The sequence below is a fragment of the Rhodamnia argentea genome, chromosome 9, assembly GCF_020921035.1.
Source record: "Rhodamnia argentea isolate NSW1041297 chromosome 9, ASM2092103v1, whole genome shotgun sequence".
NCBI classification, from domain to species: domain Eukaryota; kingdom Viridiplantae; phylum Streptophyta; class Magnoliopsida; order Myrtales; family Myrtaceae; genus Rhodamnia; species Rhodamnia argentea.
Window position 1 is genome coordinate 14,031,953 of NC_063158.1, and position 19,329 is coordinate 14,051,281.

At 39.9% G+C, this 19,329-nt stretch overlaps 1 protein-coding gene and 1 long non-coding RNA gene across 4 annotated transcripts in view; one reads left to right on the forward strand and one right to left on the reverse strand.

Annotated features, from left to right (window-relative positions):
- Window positions 1-19,329, forward strand: part of LOC115726807 (flavonoid 3'-monooxygenase CYP75B137-like) — a 77,317-nt gene that overhangs the window by 1,327 nt on the left and 56,661 nt on the right. The window contains exons 1-2 of one of the 3 annotated variants that reach the window (XM_030656566.2): window positions 14,232-15,285; window positions 15,929-16,715. In XM_030656566.2, coding sequence (XP_030512426.1) covers window positions 14,293-15,285; window positions 15,929-16,558 — 1,623 coding nt within the window. In that variant the 5' untranslated portion in view covers window positions 14,232-14,292 and the 3' untranslated portion in view covers window positions 16,559-16,715. Of the gene's footprint in view, window positions 1-200; window positions 928-14,231; window positions 15,286-15,928; window positions 16,719-19,329 lie in introns of those variants that run through there. The other 2 variants (XR_007199678.1, XM_048285108.1) reach the window with 2 other exon arrangements.
- Window positions 97-15,959, reverse strand: LOC125316546. The gene is made up of 3 exons (XR_007199680.1): window positions 15,859-15,959; window positions 10,470-10,484; window positions 97-133 (listed from the first exon to the last, which is right to left on the reverse strand). It is a non-coding gene; the product is annotated as an uncharacterized LOC125316546 (long non-coding RNA).

Consider the following 19,329-nt stretch of genomic DNA (forward strand, 5'->3'; position numbering starts at 1 on the left):
AGTTTCTTACAGTAAGTTTAATGACCTGATGCACCAGAAAGTATAGTTAATCCTCCTCCGTGACTCTGTCCTTTGTAGATGCCATTTCATATTTTGGCCACCATAATCATGAGTTAATATCAAGTTATTATTACTAGAGTACCAAAACTTTCATTACAGCAATTTATGCTTTCTAATGAAATTTCGAATGTGCGGAATAGGACGTCGTGGTTGGCGGAACCGATACGACTTCAACAATGGTCGAGTGGGTGATGGCAGAGTTGTTGCAGAACCGAAATGTGATGAGCAAAGTAGTCCATGAATTGACAGATATCGTGGGGGAGGATGAGATGGTCGAAGAGCACCACTTGCCCAAATTAAGGTACCTCAACGCTGTCATCAAGGAGACATTCCGCTTGCACCCAGCGCTGCCCTTATTAATTCCTAGGACACCGCATGCTTCCTGTGCCGTTGGGGGTTACACGATACCGAAAGGCAGTAACATATTCTTGAACATGGGTTATATCCACAAGGATCCCAGGATTTGGGACAAACCGTTGGAGTTTAGACCCGAGAGGTTCTTGGAAGATCCCAGCAAGTATGATCTCTCGGGCAACAACTTCACATACATGCCTTTCGGTTCCGGTCGGAGGATATGTGCCGGGCTTCCGCTGGCAGAGAGGATGCTAGCATATGTCTTGGCATCTCTTCTGCATTCGTTCGAGTGGGAGCTACCAGGAGGGGCGGAGCTAGAACTCTTGGAAAAGTTCGGGCTGGTGGTCAAGAAAATGAATCCCCTGGTTGCCATTCCCAGACCGAGATTGTCTACTCCGGAGCTCTACATGGCCAGATAGATCTTGTATTAGAGTCTCGAGACTCTTCATTTCAGTTCTACGGAATAAAGTATCCTGCCAGTATATTGGGATAGGAGAAATATTGGTTCTTCAGGTCATGTGACATCCTGTAATCCGGCAGGTCGGACCTTTAGGGGTTTCAAAAAAATAAAAATTTTGGACGTTTCCTCATCCTGGGTGCAATTCCTTCGCGGTTCACCCCAAAGAGGTTCAGGAAAAGTAGATTTGGACTGGATATGGGAAAGGACCCATTTGCCCTCGAAAAATACCCCATTTTTAACTTGGAACGAAGGGTATTTTGGTCATTTTACCCCTTGGCCGAATTTTGACTACTTTTGGTGGAGAAAATCACCAATTTGTCCCTCTTGACTTTCAAGACACCAAAATATCCCACCCAATAATTATTTTAACCTATATTAATTATTTTGGCTTTCTTCTTCTTCATTTTTCAAGACCCCTTTCTCTCTCTAGCTCACTCCCTCTCTTGGCCGAACTCACCCTTGCTCATTCTCTCCCTCATCGAAAATTCTTCAAACAACCGCCGGTGTCGCCTTGAACCGCCGGAGCTCGACTACCGCCGTGAGCTACTCGGAGTCGCCGGATTTCCGTGGGTTAAAGCCGGTCAAGAGGAGTTGCCGGAGCCGCCGGATTAGGGTCAAAATTTTTCTTGGTTTCTCGCCGGAAAACTTGCTAAAATAGTGGTAAGTTGGTCCCTAACCTTATATTAGGTATCTAGGATGCTAATGGACTTGAGATTTGGTAGATTTGGGTGAAAAATTGGTTGTTTTTGGCCATTTTTATGCCTTGGCCGAGAATGAATATTTGGAGGAGAGAGAAAGCTTGTTCTTGCATGAATAGTAAAGTCAAGAACATAATAGTGGTCAAAGTTTAACTATGGTTACTTTATGCCCTAACTAGAGTTACTTTATGCTATAGTTTAATCATGGTTAGGTTAGTATTTAACTCTAGTTAATTTTTGAACCATGGTTAGTTAATATATTAACTAGGGTTACTTTTATGTGATATAAAGTTGTTATGCCATGGTACTAAATAAATGTGGCATTAGTACTATAGTAGAATTATTTTATATGTTAGAAAATTATTATTGTTCGGCCGTGATAAATTTCCACGTTGATATAATTTTAATGGTACGTGATTTATAAATTGCTATGTTAGCGTAATATGGTCGCATGACGTGGATTGGATACTATGGTAGTGTTAATTGATCGGGTAGTATGAATTAATATTTGGTTTAGTGTGGATTAATCGGGTGATCCCGAATTATTAATTCTCTAACGTGAGTGAATCACGTGGTCCCGATCTATTCCGAGAAAATGAGAAGGGTCGTATTCAATCAAGTCAGTTCGAGGCCAAAGTGAGCCGTATTCGTCCGATTGTCCGAGACCGAGGAAATGTGAGGGTCGTATTCAATCAAGTCGTCCGAGGCCAAAGTGAGCCGTATTCGTCGATTGTCTCGAGACCGAGGAAATGTGAGGGTCGTATTCAATCAAGTCGTCCGAGGCCAAAGTGAGCCGTATTCGTCTGATTGTCCGAGACCGAGGAAATGTGAGGGTCGTATTCAATCAAGTCGTCTGAGGCCAAAGTGAGCCGTATTCGTCTGATTGTCCGGGACCGAGAAAGTAAGAAAGTCGTGTTCAATTAAGTCGTCCGAGACCAAAGTGAGTCGTGTTCGACTAATTGTCCGAGACTTGATCCGGTCGTGTTCCTATGTGTCCGAGACCGAGATCCGTGGGTCGTATTCCTATGTGTCTGAGACCCTGGTATATATATAGAGCCGTGTTCCATAAAGGTCCGAGGCTCAATATTATGAACTTATTTGATGGCGGTGGAGTAACGTGGAATATTTCTGGAGTAACGTGGAATATTCTGGTGTAACGTGGAATATTTCCGGAGTAACGTGGAATATTCTGGAGCGACGTGAAATACTTCCGGAGTAACGTGGAATATTTTCGGAGTGCCGTGGAATATTTTCGGGGTAACGTGGAAATTTTTGGAGTAAGGTGGACATTTATATTATGGCCTGGTGTGCTAAAAACGGGCCCTGGGAGCACGTAGAATATTTTATTGTTAGACTGAGGCGTGGAACGCCGAAACGGGAGTAACGTAGAATATTGGAGAAGGTGTGAGAATTTTCGGAGAAAGAACGGAATTTTCTGGAATTAAATTGTGGAATTTTTGGGAAGAAAGAAGAATTATTGGAAATTGTTCACTGAAAAATGTGTCTGGAGGCACTAGAGCCCTAATCTAGGATTAGGGGTTAGCTTACTGAGATTTTATCTCACCCCGTCGTGGGTTCGTTGTTTTTCAGACCACCCGCCTCAGCCATGAGTGTTCTGCCCGGGAGATTCGGTATTCCCTAATGTCATGGTACCGGGAGAAGATGGGAGGTTGTAGAGCCATCGGATGCGGAACAGCCACCTGAGCTTGACGAGGATGAGCTGGAGGCGAGAGATGATATAGTACCGGATAACGAGAACGAGGCCTAGGGTAGTTGGCCTCTTGACTTTTGCTGGCTGTTTTATTTGGGATGTATAGTAGGCTTCGACCACGTAATCTTTTTGTTTTAGTGGTCATAGGCTTGTACGGTGGCCTCCGAAGCCGTAGATTTGGAAAATTGTATAGAACGTGTGGATATGTATATAAGTTTGTTTTTACCGTCCCAAGTCATCGTGATGTTAATTGTTTCTGTACGGGGATTTGTTTTTGCTTCCGCATGAATTTGTTGGCCTTTGGATCCTGGAGAACTGTACATAAGTGTGGCCAGGTGGGATGTCGATGAGCTCGCGGGGTTCGGGTCATGACAGGTCAACTAGACCAGAAAATGAAATCATGTATTTTAAGAGCAAAGCGCCTGAGGTCTTGCATAAATATTCGACTATGGAGTTCTCGAGGAGGCGGTCCGCTCGCCCCTAGTCGCTGCGTATTTTCAATTGACTATCTTAATTATGCCTAAACATGTGTTATTTGTTACGGCAATAAATTATGGCAAATGAGAAACAAAAGAATACGTACAATCCACTAGATTTGATCATCACCCAATTCAGTAATAACAGTTTGTTATACTTCAGATCTTTGGAGATTCCTCGTCCAATGGATACAACTGGTATAGGCTAGTGTCACGATCAAGAGAAAACTAATGGAATGCTATGCAAACGCGAGAAAAAATTAGTTAAAAACCTTAAACCTATTGCACTTGTCCCAATTTAGTCTTAAACCTTTCAATTTAGCCAATTTAGTCCTAAACCTTTTGACGATTTGTCAAAAAAAAATTCTCTAAACCTTTGAATTGAGCCAATCTAATCATAAATCTTTTGATGATTTGCCAATTAAGCCGTCAACCTCTTGATGATTACTTCCTCTGGTTCAATGGTGATTCCTTCAGGTTCAGACAGCAAATCGTCACTTGGTCATCTCAGTTTCTGTGGGCGCAACAATAAGTATGCACATTTGTTGTAGAAACTGGGCAAATAGAACTGTCAAAACCTTCCATTGTCACTGGTGGCGGAGCTTGCTCAGATTAAGCAGATTGCAGCGAGCGATTTGTTGCTGAGCGTGAGCCTCTTGCAATTGCTCTCACGCGACAGTTGCAGATTCGACAGTTTTAATTGTTTCCTGAACGCTTCGAGTCCATTCCGGTGGAACAACATCACTTGATATTTGTTTCAAGGGTTGAAGTCTTAATTCTGGTGGTTTTGTAGATGATGTTCTCCCTTCAGTGGTGGACGGCCGCTCACTATTGGCAATGGCTGATCCTCCAGTTTCTGCGATTTGAAGTCTCAATTCTGATCTTTTCCTGTGTGGGAATTGGTGTCGCCAAGATCTCGCAAACTGTTTGATCATCGAAATGATCTCTCAAGGACCCTTTTTTTTTTTTTTTCCGGTGGCCATCTTCTCTGGTAATAAAACCATTGATCGGTACTCTCAATTCGCTCGCCATATTTTCCTTCAAGCCTTGAGGGCAGTCCTTGCTGAAGAAAATTCCGGGCTTGTTTCGATTTGCGCGTACTGGCCTTTTTGCGAGTGCTGCCAGATATTGTTGGGAGCCATGAAAATCGGAGTGCATGAAGGAGAAGGATGAATGTTTGATTTTGGAAGAGGGCTCAAGAGGCGATTATTTTTTAATGTAGGCCGGTGACCGACTTCGCCCGCTCACTCCGTATAAATAAGAGCAGCCAGGTTCAAGGAGAGTGAGAGAGAGAGAGAAGCCAATTTAAAACAAGAATTAGTGACAATAAGGACAATAATATTACTGGATTATCACACAATCACTCGGTAGTAAATTCTAACATACATCGTCAGAATGGTAAACTAGTAGGAGAGAGAAAGTGAATGTAATGACAACGTTTTGAAATACGGTAGCGTACCCGGTTTTCGAGAATATTTTTTTTTTATCACATTATGATAGTAGTGAATAACACAAACGGTCTATGAATTTTGGTTCAATGTGTAATCTAATTGATAAACTTTTAATTTGTTCTATGTGCTTCATAAAATTTTGATTTGTTCTATAAACTTTTGATACATATTCAATTTAGTTTTTGAACCGTATGAAATGTTCAATGTTGTCCCATTAAAAGTTCATGGATCACATTGCAAATTCATTTAATATTCAAGGATCATTTGTGTTATTTTTCCTTGAGATTATTGTGATTTTCTTGCAATTATCAAAGATAATCCTTACTGAAAAGGATCACATATTCCAAGTTCTTTTCTAATGAACTCAAATGTGCTCTTGTCGAGTGGCGTAGTGGATATATCGGTCAATTAATACTTAGAATCGACAAAATAAATGCATGTATCACCACAACTTAGGTGATATTTGACGAAATGATGACTAATAAATGCTTGGCTCTAGAATGCATGATTGGATTCTTAGTCAAATTAATTGCACTTTAGCTATAACATAAAATTCACCAAAATCACTTGTTGTTTCGTCCATAAGAGTTGAGTACAACAACTCCTAGAGCTATATACTCAGCCTCATCAGTTAAAAGAACAATTGAATTTTGTTCATTTCAAAATCACGAAACTAGCATACAGCCAATTAGTTGAATTTTGTTTCTTTGAATATCACGAGACAAGCATACAACCGATTAGTTGACAAGTACCAAAGGTGCTCTTCCTATCGATTTTGCACCATGCGAAGTTAGCATATGAGAATCCTAATACTATGAAGTCCAAATTCTGGGGGTACCACAAACCTAGTTTTTCATAAGATCCAATGTACTAAATGATTTTATAGCTGTTAGAAGAGATTCCTTAAGATTAGACAGAAAACGAGCACACATGCATTCATTGAACAAGGTCAAGTCTAGATAGTAACCCTATCATGCTTCTATAGAGTTTAGAATCAACAGACTTACCTTTCTCAACCTTGTCAAGTTTGGTTGATAGTGCCAATGGTGTAACATTCTTTGTTTTTCGCAACTTTCCATTCCAAAATTTCTTCAAAAATTCTATGGCATAATTTTCTTGGAAATATTTAAAGTTCCATCCTTGGTGTGTTTAACTTGTAAACTAAGAAAGAAATTCAGTTGTTCCATGCTCATTTCGAATTTACTCTTCATGATACTTGTTAATTCTTTTCATAGAGACTCGTTAATCGATCCAAAAATTATATCATCAATAAAGTCTATGCCAACATACTACCATATAAGTCCTCCCACGTTTCCAACAGGTCGATCTTCTTCAAGACGTACCACTGATGATGCAGGAGCATCTAATTTGTGGAACAAGTCCAAGTCCAGCGAGATCCCATCAACTAATCCAGCCCAATAGATGATTATTCTAGCAAAGCCAAATTGTCGTCACAACTTGCTCCAATGGGCCCCGAATATGCTATCAATACACAAGCATGGTTGTTAATAGACTACCAAGATATCATTCAGGAGTTATCTATTCTTTCATGCCGATCAAATTTAAGTTATCGATTCACTAAAATAGTTGCCGATTTCAAAGCTAATCAAGAACATATCGACTGGGAGGCTAGTTTGAGCATTTCCCTAGATATTTGTTGATATTTCAAGATGCTTATTTTCTGGTCAAGGCTGGTGGACGAATTTTGGAATACGAACCCAAGATCGAAAAGTCAAGATTTCAAGTCTCCATGTCATTTCATACATTTCCTAGGTCCTAGGGCTTTAATTGCTTTCTGGTTCTCATGTCTTTATTATTTGGATAGTCCTATGTCTCTTTAATGCTTGTCTATTTTTTGTGCTTTAGTCCCTCTATAAATTAGAGTACTCAATTGAAAGTAAGAAGATTTTGATGAATATAACAGAATCCTACGTGAATTTCTATCCAATTCTTTATTCGAGTTATAGTGGTGAAACAAACAGTTTATCCTTGACCTGTGGAGCAATCATTTACGCCTTTGGTGGTGTGCTGCCATCTATCCGATTCTTTATCCTTGGCTGGTGGCTTGTACATTTACACTTTGGTGGTGAACCTCCCATAGCCTTCCTCCTATACACATCATTCCAATATATATCACCTATACACCCATCCATACATAACGCAGATTTCCCGTCCATACATTACGCAGAAAATCCCCGTTCTAGAATTACTTGTCTTGCGTACGCATCAAATTGGTATTATAGCTCAAGGTTGAACTCATTTGAGTGTTCCTTCTATAATCTATCTCCTACTAAAAATGGATAATTTGATTTCAAGAGGCTTGACTTTGGAGCAAGCACACAATAAGAGGCGAGATTGTGCTAAGATTGAACTTTATCAACAAATTGAGCGAGTCCTCAACTGCCTAGAGAATCTAGAGAGAAAGAGTCCCTGATGATCAACATCGAAGTGATGATTCAAATTCTCGTCAAAGTTCTGGTAACGATTCTGACTCCACTAGGACGACTCCAGTTCTTCCAAATACAAGTTAGGTGGAGAAGAGGGAGGGACAAGGAGAATGATTGTGAAATGAAAGTGGAGGCATCTGAATTTAAGGGTAATCTCAATCTTGATGACTTTGTTGATTGGCTACATGCCACCGAGCGAGTTTTTGACTCAAGTCATACTCGGATAAGAAGAAATGTAAGATTGTTGTCCTGAAAATGACCAAAAATGCTTCTGTTTGGTGGGAGACTGTAAAGCATCGGCGAACCAGAGACGGAAAAAAGAAAGATCCAGCTTTGGGAAAAGCTTAGGAAACTTATGAAGAAGAGGTTCTGTTGAACTCCTTATGAGGTGCGATATCCCAAATTGTTATTGCAAACCATCGCTCATTTCATTGGTGCCTAGAACTGGGGCATATCGATTTCGTTTAATTAAAACCATATCAGGTCTTTGAAGATATTTGCAAATTGTCCGTGAAGGTGGACAAACAATTGAAGTGTGGCAAGGGTTTGTCTGCCAGATCTTCGACAAGGGATACATCGTCCCTTAAGGTGCTCATTCTAGCAAGACCGATGAATACTCGAAAAAGGAAAAGGCGAAATAGACGTTTATGAAGTTTATCAAAGAGCTCAACAAGAAAACTGATGGTGAAGGCAGCAAATGCTTTAAGTGCAATGGTCTGGGTATTTGCAAGTTAATTGTCCTAATCAGAGGGTTATGACCCTTCAAGTAATTGAAAAGATCGATTTGAAACTTTAAGAGGCTGAAAACGATCCTAACCAGATTGATTCCAAATCTGAAGATCAAGATAAGGTTATGGAAAATTTCATGATGGCGAGCTATTGGTTTTTGGAGGGCATTACATGCTGTAATTTCTCCAAATATAGATGAAAAAAGGGAGAATATATTCCACACCCGTTGCCCAATTAATAGGAAGGTTTGTGCAATGATTATTGATGGCGAAAGCTGCACCAATGTTATAGGGACAACTTTGATCAACAAGTTGAAGTTGCCTACATAAAGCATCCTCAATCGTACAAGCTTCAATGACTTAGTGAAGGAAGCAATCTTTAACCAAACAAGTTCTCATATTTTTTTTCGATTGGAAAGAATTATCAAAATCATGTTCCACGTGATATTGTTCCCATGGAGGCATGTCACTTGTTATTGGGAAGGCCTTGGCAATATGATAGGAAAGCCGTACACGATAGCTGTAAAAACATGTACTCTTTTCACAAGGAACAAAAATGCATTACTCTTACACCCTTGAATCCGTCTATGATTCTTAAACTTCAACATGGGTTGGGAAATACAAGAAAACTTCTAGTGAGATGCAGTGACCCATGCATTCCTTATTGAAATAATTTATCAATGTATTTCTGCAAGATTTGTCACCTGGATTACCTCACGTAAGAGGTATTGTGCATCAAATCGATTTGTTTCCTGGTGCTTCTGTGTCAAACAAAATTGCCTACCAATGCAATCCGAAGGAAACAAAAGGAGTTACAAAGCCAAGTCGATGAACTTATCAATAGAGGATATGTCCGAGAAAGCATGAGCCCATGTATTATTCCAGCTCTACTCCTGCCCAAGAAGGATGCTTCTTGCAGAATGTGCTAGATAATCGAGCCATCAACATTATCACCATTAAGTATAGGTACCCTATTGTTGAAACCTAAATTTTGGCTGAACATTTAGGATTACTTTCACTAAAAAAATTAGGGACTAACCTTAGTCCCTAGCAAAATTACTCATATGATTTTCATATTTTTTTTATTTAGATTAATTTTAATTTTAGCATGCATGCATTTGTATTTAAATTGAACTGACAACAGAAACGAATTTGAAATTATGCGAACTGGGCCAGAACTCACGAAAGAATTCGACGAGCACAAGGGTGCTACTTGACCGAAATTCACATGGCCTCAAGGCTTATTTGGAGCTTAATTCATCCCGTTCAAGTTAATTAATTAAAAAGCCTTTAATTAATGCTTAATTAATTAAAAAAGGCCTAATTAAGTCTAGAAAAGAGCAGACGAGCCCACGAGCGAGGCCACAAGCTGGCCAGCCATCCAAGGGTGTAGAAGAAATATTTTTTCAAGGACCGAATTGCAAATATACCAAACTTGAGGGACTATTTCGTAAATAACTTAGGCTTCGTTTGTTTCACAAAAAAAAAATGAATCATTTGAAAAATATTATCCTTGAAATGGCTACTAGTATCGCTTATAAAAGTTAATGAACAAGCAATATTTTCATTCTCTACAAAATATTTAGACATAAATCTATCAATAATGAAAATATTTTTTATTGATAAATTATTTTAAGCGATCATTTTTAGGAAAATATTTTTCAGCTCATTCATTCTCTACAAAACAAGCATAACCTCAAGAGAAGATTATGTTATTTGAGTAAAGTTCTATAATGTAGGAAGTTAGATTCGTCTTTAATTTCATATCACGTCCCTAATCCATGTTGCTTTTGTTTGAGTTGTTACTTTTGTAATCTAACTCAGGTCACTTTTATGGAAACCGGATGAACAAGTCATCCTATTCCCAAGAAATGATTTCGTGACGAAAACTAAACCGTCACTTTTCAAACCATGACAACATCGTCCTCCTCGTATTCCTCCTCTCCGAAGTTCCAATTCTTCAATGGGAAATGCTATGCTAACGTGCGCAGATAACAAAAGAACAAAATAGGCAGAAGGACATATCAAGTGATAATATTTGTATACGGTGCTCTATTTGATGCCAAAAAAAAATTTCAAATTACTTAAGAGCCAATTTTCTTGAAAGACGGTTATTTCAGTGCCAACTCCGGTGAGCCTGATCGGAAATCATATGTGGCAGTTTTTTTTTATTAATTAACTAATCCTACGAGGCTCGCTGGATATCCTAGTCAGCTTCCGGAGCACAAACAACGTCGTTTAGCCAATTTTGTGGAGTGACTTTCAATTCCATAAGTTGTAAATTATGATCGTTTGAGTGCCAAGTTTTTATGAAAGTGATCACTTAAGTGCTATAAGTTTAAGACATCCCAGCCATGTCGACCGAGCGACATCATTCTCTTTGCACACGTGGAATTGATTTTTTATTTAAAAAAGCGCTGTCGCTAAATTGTTTAAATTAAAAGTACCATCCATGTATTTATTTTGGCTGGAATCCTCTCCATTGACACTTAAGTTATCGTTTTTAATCTAATTTGGCACTTAAGTGAGCCGGCGAAAAATTTTGACACTAAAATGAGGGCCAATGAGGGCCGTACACAAATATTATCACTGAAAGTGTCCTTCTGCTGAACAAAATGAATACAATGCGGGAAGGCTCACAAATACACACAGGCACCAAAGAAGAGGTAAACAAGTTTGCGGTAGTTCCCACTAATGCACCACTATAAAGTAGCAATCCACTATGTGATCAATAAGCTCCCGAGTGGAACTGAGGCAAAGCAATGCAGAGTGATGCTTCAAGCAAAAGAGAGGCTCCAGTGGGTGCATCGTGGACGCCAATTGGGTGCTTCTAGAGGATCCAGGAGGAAGCAAGATGGTTATAGTCTAAGTAGCACCGATACCGATACGCGACGCGACGTGACACTATACAACACGACACGACATACCGACACTTTATTTCTAAAAATATAGAGAATTTCGACATGTTGAAACACATTGTATCTTAAATATATATTTATATATACATGGTAAATTTTCATGTATATATAAAAATATTAGCAATGAACTTCGTCTTCTTCTTCTTCTTCTTCTTCTTCTTTTGTTAGGGATTTACAATTATTATTTTTTTGGCTAGCTGGGTATATTAATTTTGGGATGACTGGATATATAAACTAAGTACATATAATTTTTTAAATTTATGTTTTGATCCTAATTTATTGAAAATTCTTAAAATTGACGTGTGTGTCAAAATGGTGTGTCGGGATGCTGAACTCGCAAGTCGCTTGTGTGCCTAGAGTGTTGCCATGTGTCGATCGCATGTCGGAGAGCGTCGACCGATCGACACGACAGGAAGCCTCCGAGGAGTATCGGTGCTTCGTAGGTTACAGTTGGTGTGATCAAATCCAGAGATTCCCAACTATGACACACCCCAGACAGAGGCAGTAAAAAATGTAGCAATGTGAGGTTCACTCCCTTCTGCAACATTGAAGTCAATGAGAATAGGCAGGATATCATCTTTCGCAACTGCTGCGAGAAGGCGAGGTCGGCCCGTGAGGCTCTGGAGAGATGCACCTAAACTCGAAAGGATAATTCCAGTGTACACGATGGCAGGGAGAGGCCAAGCAATTGTAGCTGTAAGCAGCCTGAGTAAACAAATTCAGTAAGAGCTGAATGAAACAAACTGCAAGTGTGGTACATATATATCTAACTAAAGATGGTAGAATGTCCAAAATCCAAGGTTAAGGTAATCCAAGGCATTATAGCAAGTAATGTCTGCTGAAAAGAAAATTCTGCAAGGTATTCCTTGGAAAAGAAGAGAAGCGGAAATTCAAGATGGTTAAAAAAATTTAGGAGTAAGCACAACAAAATAACTAACAATTCCTGTCAGTCAGTAGCTTTTCTCCAACTTGCCAGAGCCCCAAAAGTTAAAACAGAAATCAGACATAGGCCGGGGTAGTTACCAAATAAGTTTTAAACTTATTGCAAAATGTGCCAATTCTGTCCTACACCTTTTGCAATTAAAAACAATTTAGTCCACTTTAACGGTTGGCGTTGACGAGGATAATTTTTAATATTTTTTAATATTTTTTCCTTTTTTCTCTTTCTATTTTTTTGTTCCTTCTCCTACTATGGCCGGGGCCGGGCATTGGGCGTGGCCGCCTCATCGGGGCCTTGCGCATTGCCGGCAAGGCTACCCTCGCCCAGTGGCCGGCAAGCTCCGGAAAAAAAAAATATTAACTATTATTAAAGATTGTCCACGTCAGTACTGGCCGACAAACTTAACTGAATTGGCACAATTGAAAAAGGTTTATGACACAATTAACAAAAAAAAAAAAAATTTAAGACGTAATTGGTATAATTGCAATAGATTTAGAATTTTTTTTGGTAATAGGGTGGTAGTTGTAAGAGTTGCAGCAAGTGTACCAACGGGTATTGACCGCTGTGTATCCTTCAAGGAGCCTCATCGATTTGAACCAGCCATAATTCCAGTGACAGCAGGAAAAAAAGAGACCAACAAGTGCACTGTAAAAAAAAATAGTGAAAATGCCAATAGTTAGAAAAAATCAGCAAGCATGCCACCCCCACATTAGAAATGACCCAGCACGCCCGAGGATGAGCAAATGCGGGAGGATAATACTGAAATTGTGAGATCCACCACAATACTACGGAAAAAGAAAACCACCAAGTCAAGTGAACCCATTATTTTCTCTTTTTCACAGGCTCACAGAAAGCAGTATGCTTTCTTGCAATCAGCCACATTTAAGATAAGCTCATTGCAGGAGCTTGTATCAGTACATTATATACCCTTTATTATTCATTTCAATTGACAGACAAGATCCCAACACGCCATTCGTTAAATACATCTCAACTGTCCGTTTAAGTAATGTATTGTGACAAAAGAAAAATAGTCAGTCAAATCAATTTATGTCTCTTAAATTGGAAAGTACTCAAATCATTTGCTCGAAAAAAAAAAAAAAGGAGAAGAAAAACATCTACCATTCGGCTGCAAAAATAAAAACAATGAACACTCTGAAACCGAAGCCTAAACTAGGTTTGTGTCAATCTCAAAATAGATGAAAACCATTTAGTGTTCTTCGAAAAAAAAAAATTTCTTTCCATTACTTAGAACTCAATTTCTTGTTATTGTTGCATCTTGAAAGCCGGTGAAAGCATTGGCAGAAATATGTCTCCACGAATGCTCTATTATTGGCAGAAAAATGATGGAGCGGCTAGTTTACCATTTTGGTTCTTCAATCATCTAACATATGTTTTTTTGCCTTTTCAAATCTATTCAAAGCCAAGTGCATCATCCACCAAATGGCCCCGATCCCTGTTGTTTTCGAAGTATGTATCTTCTTCCACTTTCTCAGGGGTTGGAAGTGAGAACACGTGAGTGAAGGAGCAGGTTTCACGACCTACAAACAGCATAGGATAGAACAAGACAAAAACAAATTTCATTTTTCTCAATCATCATGCAAACATTATCTTCTAACTTGAATTGTTTTATTGGCGTCGTGCTTTGCTTGAAGATTGCGCGTATCTTACCTAATTAATTTTTTATTCGCATCTGCTGAGAAAAAGAAGCCTCTGATTGTTACATCCTAGACAGCGTGGGGGCGATTAGCTTCTTTTAAATAAGCTTATTAGTCTTGTGAATAAATTTCTAACCTCAGGTAAATTCTGAGTCTTCTACATTGAATCTTACTTTTACATTGCAGATAATATTAGTTACCTTCAAACTTGTCTTTTTTTTTTATTTCATATGGGACGATAAGAATCAACATAGAAAATTCCATTTTATATGAAATGTTACTGATCATGTAAACAAGTTAATAATTGTTCCCTAACAGCCTTTCCTAAGTCATCTATCAAAACCAAACCCTCATTCTTGCTCCACCAGTGCTCTTCCCGTTGTCACAAGCTGAGATGTCAAACGGAGACTCCGGCGGCCCCTGGCCATGGTTGTGGCATGCTAAAGAAGCGAATGATGCAATTCCTGGAGCTACTATAACACTGCTGGTCATAGCAATCACAGCTCTTATTTTTTTCGCTTGGTTCAGGAGGCAAAAAGACACGACGGCTCCATTGCCTCCGGGCCCCCGAGGCTTGCCATTCCTTGGGTACCTCCCATTCCTGGGGACCGATCTCCACTGGAAATTTGCCAAGTTGGCTGAGTCCTATGGCCCCATCTACAAACTCCAGCTCGGGAGCAAGTTATATATTGTGGTTAACTCCCCGTTGCTGGCCAAAGAAATCGTACGAGACCAGGACGTGACGTTCGCCAATCGGGACCCGAACATTGCCGCTATCATCGCATCATACGGCGCAAGGAATATTGCCTTCTCAAGCCAGGGGCCTTATTGGAGGAATCTTCGCAAACTGTTTGTACGGCAGATAATGAGCAACGCGAGCCTTGATGCCTGTTACGATTTGAGAAGGCAGGAGGTCAGGAAAGGTTTGAGCGATCTTTACAGAAAATCTGGGGTGCCAGTGGATATCGGCGAGTGGGCCCTTCTGATCTTGATTAACGCGGTGATGGCGATGCTGTGGGGAGGGACGCTTCCAGGAGAGAAGAGCGAAGCCATGGGTGCTGAGTTCAGAAAGGTGTTGGCCAAACACATGGGGCTCTTAGGTTGTCCGAATGTTTCGGACTTTTTTCCATCACTTGCTTGGCTTGACCTACAGGGAGTGGAAAGGGACATGAAAAGGGTGCATCACTGGCTTGATGCTTTTATTCAGTCTGTTGTCGAATGTGCCACCCAAGGAAGAACAAATGAACCGTTCGGGCAGAAGGAAGGAGAATCTAAAACCAATGAACAAAAAAAGGACTTTTTGCAAATTGTCCTGGAAACGGAGATGGATCTTGAAGATGACCAGTCTCCATTGGACAAGAATAGAGCACTCAAAGCTATTCTTATGGTAAGTTTATTAAGCTAACTGACTAGTTTAATCATGACATGCTGCACCAAAAAGTATAGTTCATGGGAAATGCTTTCCTAATGTACTGTCGGGGATAGTACAATCTCAATTATAGATCTACACATCATCATCGCGTATTTTGCATACAGCACTCATTAATTGAGAGATCGTGTGGTAAAAAATAACCGACAGTCTTGTCGGACCGTCAGGTTAGCAGCTCCCCTAGTAAATCCTCCTATGCAACTCTGTTCTTTGCAGATGTCATTTCATATTTTGGCCTCCATAATCATGACTTAGTAATGTCAAGTAATTATTACTAGAGTATTGTAGTCCTTCCGCGTCTTATAGTGAACAAATATAGCAAAGTTGATATAATGCAAAGGTATTTCAATGATTGTGTGCATATGTTCGGATGAATTTGGTCGTATCATGTCAAGATTTTAATATTTTTTCCATGCCTCTTGTTTTGCATCCTATCGTCTAACATAGGCTACGTCCGACCATGCCCTCTCCATCACAAAAAACTTCAAATTTCGGCTAGAACGTTGATTCTTCTCTATTACAGCGTTTCACTAAGTATTCAGCTTCATCAAACATTACAGCAATTTATACTTTCTGATGAAATTTCGAATGTGCGGAATAGGACATCGTGATTGGTGGAACTGATACAACTTCAACAATGGTCGAGTGGGTGATGACAGAGTTGCTGCTGAACCGAAATGTGATGAACAGAGTAGTCCACGAATTGACAGAAGTTGTAGGAAACGATAAGATGGTCGAAGAGCACCAGTTGCCCAAATTAAAGTACCTCAACGCTGTCATCAAGGAGGCATTTCGCTTGCACCCGGCGCTGCCCTTATTGGTACCTCGGACCCCAGACTCTACCTGTGCCATTGGGGGTTACACAATACCGAAAGGCAGCAACATATTCTTGAACATGGGTTATATCCACAAGGACCCCAAGATTTGGGACAAACCATCAGACTTTCGACCCGAGAGGTTCTTGGAAGATCCCAGCGAGTATGATCTGTCAGGTAACAACTTCATGTACATGCCTTTCGGGTCCGGTCGGAGGATATGTGCGGGGCTTCCACTGGCAGAGAGGATGTTAGCGTATGTCTTGGCCTCTCTTTTGCATTCGTTTGAGTGGGAACTTCCCCTAGGGACGGAGCTGGAGCTATTGGACAAGTTTGGGATTGTGGTCAAGAAAATGAATCCCCTGGTTGCCATTCCTAGACCGAGACTGTCTACTCCAGAGCTCTACATGTCCTGATATATTATCCTGCCAGTATATTTTGTGATAAGATAAAGAATTTCTATTGTCTATTTGGTTCTTCAGGTCGATGCAGAAGATGAAATTATGTATTTTCAAGAGCAGAAAGCTTCGGGTCTTGCATATATATTTGACTAAGAATTTCTCGAGGAGGCGGTCCGCTTGCGCCTAGTCCCTGCATAATTTCAATTGATTGTTAACGAGTATTCTGAAACACTTTTAAGAAATCAAAGAGGCAGATTTTACCGATAATATAGTTTGTCTTAATTATGCCTAAAGATATATTGTGACGATAAATTATGGCGAATGATTAAGTAAAAGAATATGTCCACTCCACTAGATTTGATCATCCCCTAATTCCCAACTCAGCAATAACAGTTTGATACACTTTATGTCTTTCGTGAAATTCCTCATCGATGGATACAATTGGATAGACTTCTGTTGCGATCTTCTCAAAGGTGAACCACCAAGTGAAATCTAATGAATTGCCAAGCAAACACGGAAAAATTACATAATAAATCCAAAATCAATTGCAGTTGTGCCAATTCAGTCGTAAACCTTTTAATGTGACCAATTTAATACTAAACCTTTTGATGATTACTTCCTCTAGTTCAGTGGGCATGCCTTCGGATTCAGACAACAAATTCATTTGGTCGGCCATCTCAGTTTCTATGGTGGGTTGGCTTTGTCCTTGGCTTTCAGTGATCCTCTACTCTACCACTTTCTCCTTTCCTTTGGATGGAACGGATGGTTCAACAGTTTCAGCTTCGGTAAGAGCAGCGATTGCGGAGGCAGGAGCAAGAACAGAAGCATGATAGGAGTAGGAACAAGAGTAGGGGCAACAACAAGTACGCCCTTTTGTTGTAGAAACTGTTGGAAAATATTCGTATGGTATTTTGATGATAACAAAACTATTTCTAGGTCTAATGTTTATCATGATAAGTACATATGGTGAATTTAGTTAACATTATCAATGATCCTACACCGTCAGCAAAGACAAAAAACTATGCTATGGCAAATGTGTGAACAAATGCCAAGAGGGTATATCATGGCAACTTGGAAGAACCAGTCAAGATGGTGTTCTTGGATGCCTTTGGTACTAATGAAAGGCGGTAAAATCATTGTGCCTATCTCAACATGTCTTTGTCTTGATAACATCATTGGAAATTGTCAATCAAGTTACTCGCAAGTAGCACTAGTGATAGTGCATGTACTTGTTGGTTTAGAGTAACAAGATTGGCAGAACAATGGTTTGATAGTCGCTAACAAATATGACTGTTGATACTTCACAATAGAGCCGTTTAACACTTTGGATTCTATAAATAAACCTACGGAAGGACTGTTGAAAGATGACACTGTGCACACTACGGATGAACAGTGTTTTGTCCAGGATCATTCTTTGCATGTAATGGGAGCTGTACTATTTAATCTTCTGAGAAAGATTGAAGATGTACGACTTGACCTCCTAACCCAAGATGTCCCTTTTGTCTCCGACCAAGACCAGTACATTATCTTTAGCCTGGATCACTACTATTTGGTCTTCCATGTGGATAAGGATGTTCATTGTGCATGATGTCCAGCTGTATGTCCTTGGTGGCCAGCTACTTCTCTTTGAAGACCTCCAACATATAGTATGAAGACTGAAAGGTCTATGTAAGGAGAAGGAAGGCCAAAGAGTAGATGGGGGATGCGAAGAGAGAAGTGAAACAATGGGATAACATTCTATATACTTAGAATCTCACATACACTCTCGAGTTTCTTGTGCAACCAGCATCACTGCTCGTTTTCTGTGTTTGTCTGTGTCCACTGGGATAGCTTGACTATTCATACAAGTGTAAGAGCAGTGCTCATGTCCAAATATTGTGATCTATCATGATATAGAAGCGACACTTACCAGTTATAATCTCAAGTGCTGATTACTGGTGGAATCCAGTCACTGTTAAGGCTGTTAGTCTGAGAGTGGACGTAAGCTAACCCTTAAGCCGAACCACTATACATCTGTGTATGATTTGCTTTCTATACTCTATCTTTACTTTTCAGCATCACACATGCTGATTCATTGCACATAACGATATTCACTGGTGATTGTCTATTATTCTGCAAAACATTTTGAAACATCACCACTGAACCTATTCAACCCCCCTAACAGGTTATTCGTTTGTCCCAACAGAAACTTGGCAAATAGAACTGTTAAACCTTCCATTGTCACTTATGGTGGAGCTTGCTCAGATTGAGCATATTGTAGTTGAGCGATTTGTCGTCGAGTCTTTTGTAATTGTTCTCACGCAATAGCAGCAGATTCAACGGCTTTAACTATTTCCTGAATGCTTTGAGTTGATTCCAGCGTAACATCTCTTGATATTTGTTTTGATGGTTGAAGTCTCAATTCTGGTGTCTTTGTAGATGAAGTTCTCCCTTGAGTGTTGGAAGGCTGCGTAGTATTGGCAATGGCCGATCCTCCAGCTTCTTCGATTTGTGGTGATGGAGGAATGCTTTGACTAGCTGTTTCTTTGGTCGACTTTTAGCTAGGAAGCATTGACAATCTTTGGGACCTTTATGTTGTGTCCGATACTCTGACATTCTACGATACTCTCTGACATGTGATTGACACATGATTAGCGCTTCAGATACTCTAGCGACATGCGAGTTCATCGTCCCAACAAGCCATTTCAACACGCACGGGATCAATTTTAAGCATTTTCATAAATTAGGGGTTAAACTGTAAATACATTAGAAATATATATGCTTTAGTTATATATCCAGCCACCTCA